Source organism: Mus pahari, chromosome 19, assembly GCF_900095145.1.
Source record: "Mus pahari chromosome 19, PAHARI_EIJ_v1.1, whole genome shotgun sequence".
NCBI classification, from domain to species: Eukaryota; Metazoa; Chordata; class Mammalia; order Rodentia; family Muridae; genus Mus; species Mus pahari.
Genome location: NC_034608.1, coordinates 14,890,806 through 14,893,563, shown reverse-complemented (window position 1 = coordinate 14,893,563; position 2,758 = coordinate 14,890,806). Strand labels below are relative to the sequence as shown.

Sequence of the window (2,758 nt, the reverse complement as noted above, 5' to 3'; positions counted from 1 at the left end):
AAAAAAAAAATAAATAAATAAAAATAAAAATAAAAAGGCTCTCATAGGAGTGTTCACTTTTTTATACTTAATTTTAGTTTGGCATGAGGGTGGCAAAGGCGTATAGCTCTGAGTTTGGGGCCAGCCTGATCTACAGCATGAGTTCTAGGACAGCCTGGGCTATAAACTAAGACCAGGTTTAAACAAACAAACAAATAACTAACTTTTGAGATCGTGTCTCACAAAGCCCAAGCTAGCCTTAAGATCTCCATGAAGTGAATGTGGCCATGAATTCCTCACCCTCCTATCTCTATGGCCCCAGTATAACGTGTACACCACAAGCCCTGTGCTTATGGGGTACAGGGAACAGAACATAGACCTACTATCCATGCTAGGCAAACATTCCACCAACGTAACCAGCCTCTCCTGTAGCCTGGCTAGCCTTGAACTCACTATGAAGTAGAGAAGTTGACACTAAATTCATCCTCCTGCCTCAGTTTCTCTAGGGCAGAGGTTACATGCCTGATCTCCATACCTCACTATCTCTGTTCTAGATGTCCTTGCATACCTCTCACCCTGCACCACCTTAGAAATTCAGGCCTCCCTTGGCATGGAGAAGCTGGTTTTGGGGTCAGTGGGAACACCAGGCTCACCCTAGAGGGGACTCCAGCCTGTGTGCCAGGAGGAGGTGGCGAGTCTGACCACAATGACTCTAACTGCTTGGTTAATTCGTCCACTTTGGCGGCAGCGGTGTCCAGCTCCATCTGTTTCAGATCCATGTGCTTCATGGCCAGTGCTGAGTAGGTAGATAGGAGAGAAGGTCAAGACCTCGCCCCCTCCATCCGCTCCCCTTTACCAGGTCCTACCCATCCACCCTGCTGCCAGCTCACACTGGAAGTTCAGGTCCAGAAGGTCCCTCGCATGCTGGAATGCTTCGCTGTCCATGGTGCCGGCCGGAGCAGGGTGCCTGTCTGGAAGTGGGAAATGGCTTAGACCCTTCAGGCCACGCCCCTCCGGAGAGGCCCCCTCCCCAGGGAAGGCGGGGCCCTCAACAGTCATTAAGAAATGTCAGTTCCTTCAGAACAGCTGTCCATAAGCTTGCCTAGAATTCTGAACCGGTCCTAGAAAAGTTCGGGACAAAGAATTCATCCATCACTTATATGCTATTGAACTGAGGCTAAAATAATTAACTTACTTTAATGAATGTCTACTAGGGATCAAGGAACAGCACCAGATGTTTGTTGTTGATTTTCTGTTGTTGTTTTGTTTATTGCTGTAATAAGGATTAAATACTGTGCCATATACATGTTTAGGCAGGGGCTCTCTCACTGAACCACGCCCCCAGCCCCTCACTGGGGGATCCTAGGCAGGGGCTCTACCACTGAGCCACACCCCCAGCTCCTCACTGAGGGATTCTAGGCAGGGGCTCTAGCCCTGAGCTATGCCCACAGCCCCCTTTTTACTATCCATACTAAGAAAGGGTCTTTTTATGTATCCCAGTGTAGACTGGAAAACTTTATGTAGCCGAAAACTATTTAGGCCTCAAACTCACAATCCTTGGCCTGCCTTGGCCTCCAGGACTCTTGGATTACAGGCCTGTGTCAGCATTCTAAGACTGTTGTTTGTTTTTTGTTCTGTTTGCTTTTACATTTATTTAACTTACTTTATATGTATAAGCATCTGCCTGTCTGTGTGCTTGGCCCCATCATAGTCAGAACAGGGCATTCGATCCCCTAGAGCTCAAGTTACAAACAGTTGTGAGCCACCATGTGGGTGCTGGGACCTGAACAGGGGTCCTCTGCAAGCAACAGCTCTTAACCTCTCAGCCTTCCCTCCACCCTATTGTTGTTGCTTTTGTTGTTTGGGACGGGGCCTCATGTAGCACAGAATGTTCTAAAGCTTTTGTGTCGTTTAGGACGACCCCAGACTTCTGACCCTCCTGCTCATACCTCCAGAGAACCGAGATCATAGGCTTGGAGCACCATGTGGTCCATATGGTGCTGAGAGTTGAGACAGTGGTGCCTGCGCTTTACACATGTGCACGAGCCATGCACACATGCCACACCCCCAGTGCCTCCTCCACTTCTAAACATCAAGTTATGAGCTAGGCAAGTGTCGCTCGCCTATAATCTTAGGACTCACGAAGCAGTTGTGAAAGAATTTCTAGTTTCAGACCAGTCTGTACTACTGGACTAGAATGTATTCTGTCTAGCCTGGGCTACAGAATGAGCCTTGTCATTTTGTTGTTGTTGTTATTGTTCATGAATGCTCTGCCTGTATATAAGTCTACATGAAGGAGTCAGAAGCTGCCATGTGGGTGCTGGGAATCGAAACCAGATCCTCTGGAAAAGTAGGCTCTCCAGCCTGAGCCCTGCCAACAACAAAAATCCCCTACTCAGTTGTGGTGACACATGCCAGTAGGATATGGTGAAGCTATGGAGGGAGGAAGATCAACAACTGAGAAGCTAACCTGGGTTAAAGGCTCAGCTGGGCTCTCTGAGCAAAAGTGAGGAACTGAGCTCAGCTCTTAGCACCCCACTGAAACTCTGGGAGTGCAGGTGAATGATGGGAGTACAGGTGCAGGCTGGGAATGCCATCTCTGGGGAGGTAGAGACAGGTCACAGGCTATGACTGCTCAGCTACACGTGCCAAAACTTTTCACACACACACACACACACATATACACACACACACACACACACAGAGAGAGAGAGAGAGAGAGAGAGAGAGAGAGAGAGAGAGAGAGAGAGAGAGAAGAGAGATTGATTTTGAGATTTGG

The 2,758-nt window shown here is 48.4% G+C and overlaps 1 protein-coding gene across 4 annotated transcripts in view; it reads right to left on the bottom strand.

Annotated features, from left to right (window-relative positions):
• Ppp1r13l (protein phosphatase 1 regulatory subunit 13 like) overlaps positions 1-2,758 on the bottom strand; it is a 21,227-nt gene that overhangs the window by 10,667 nt on the left and 7,802 nt on the right. For 3 of the 4 annotated variants that reach the window (XM_021219384.2, XM_029531998.1, XM_029531999.1), the window contains exons 3-4: positions 870-950; positions 633-775 (exon numbers count right to left, since the gene is read on the bottom strand). In XM_021219384.2, coding sequence (XP_021075043.1) covers positions 633-775; positions 870-924 — 198 coding nt within the window. In that variant the 5' untranslated portion in view covers positions 925-950. The remainder of the gene's footprint in view (positions 1-632; positions 776-869; positions 951-2,758) is intronic. The other variant, XM_021219385.2, reaches the window with a different exon arrangement.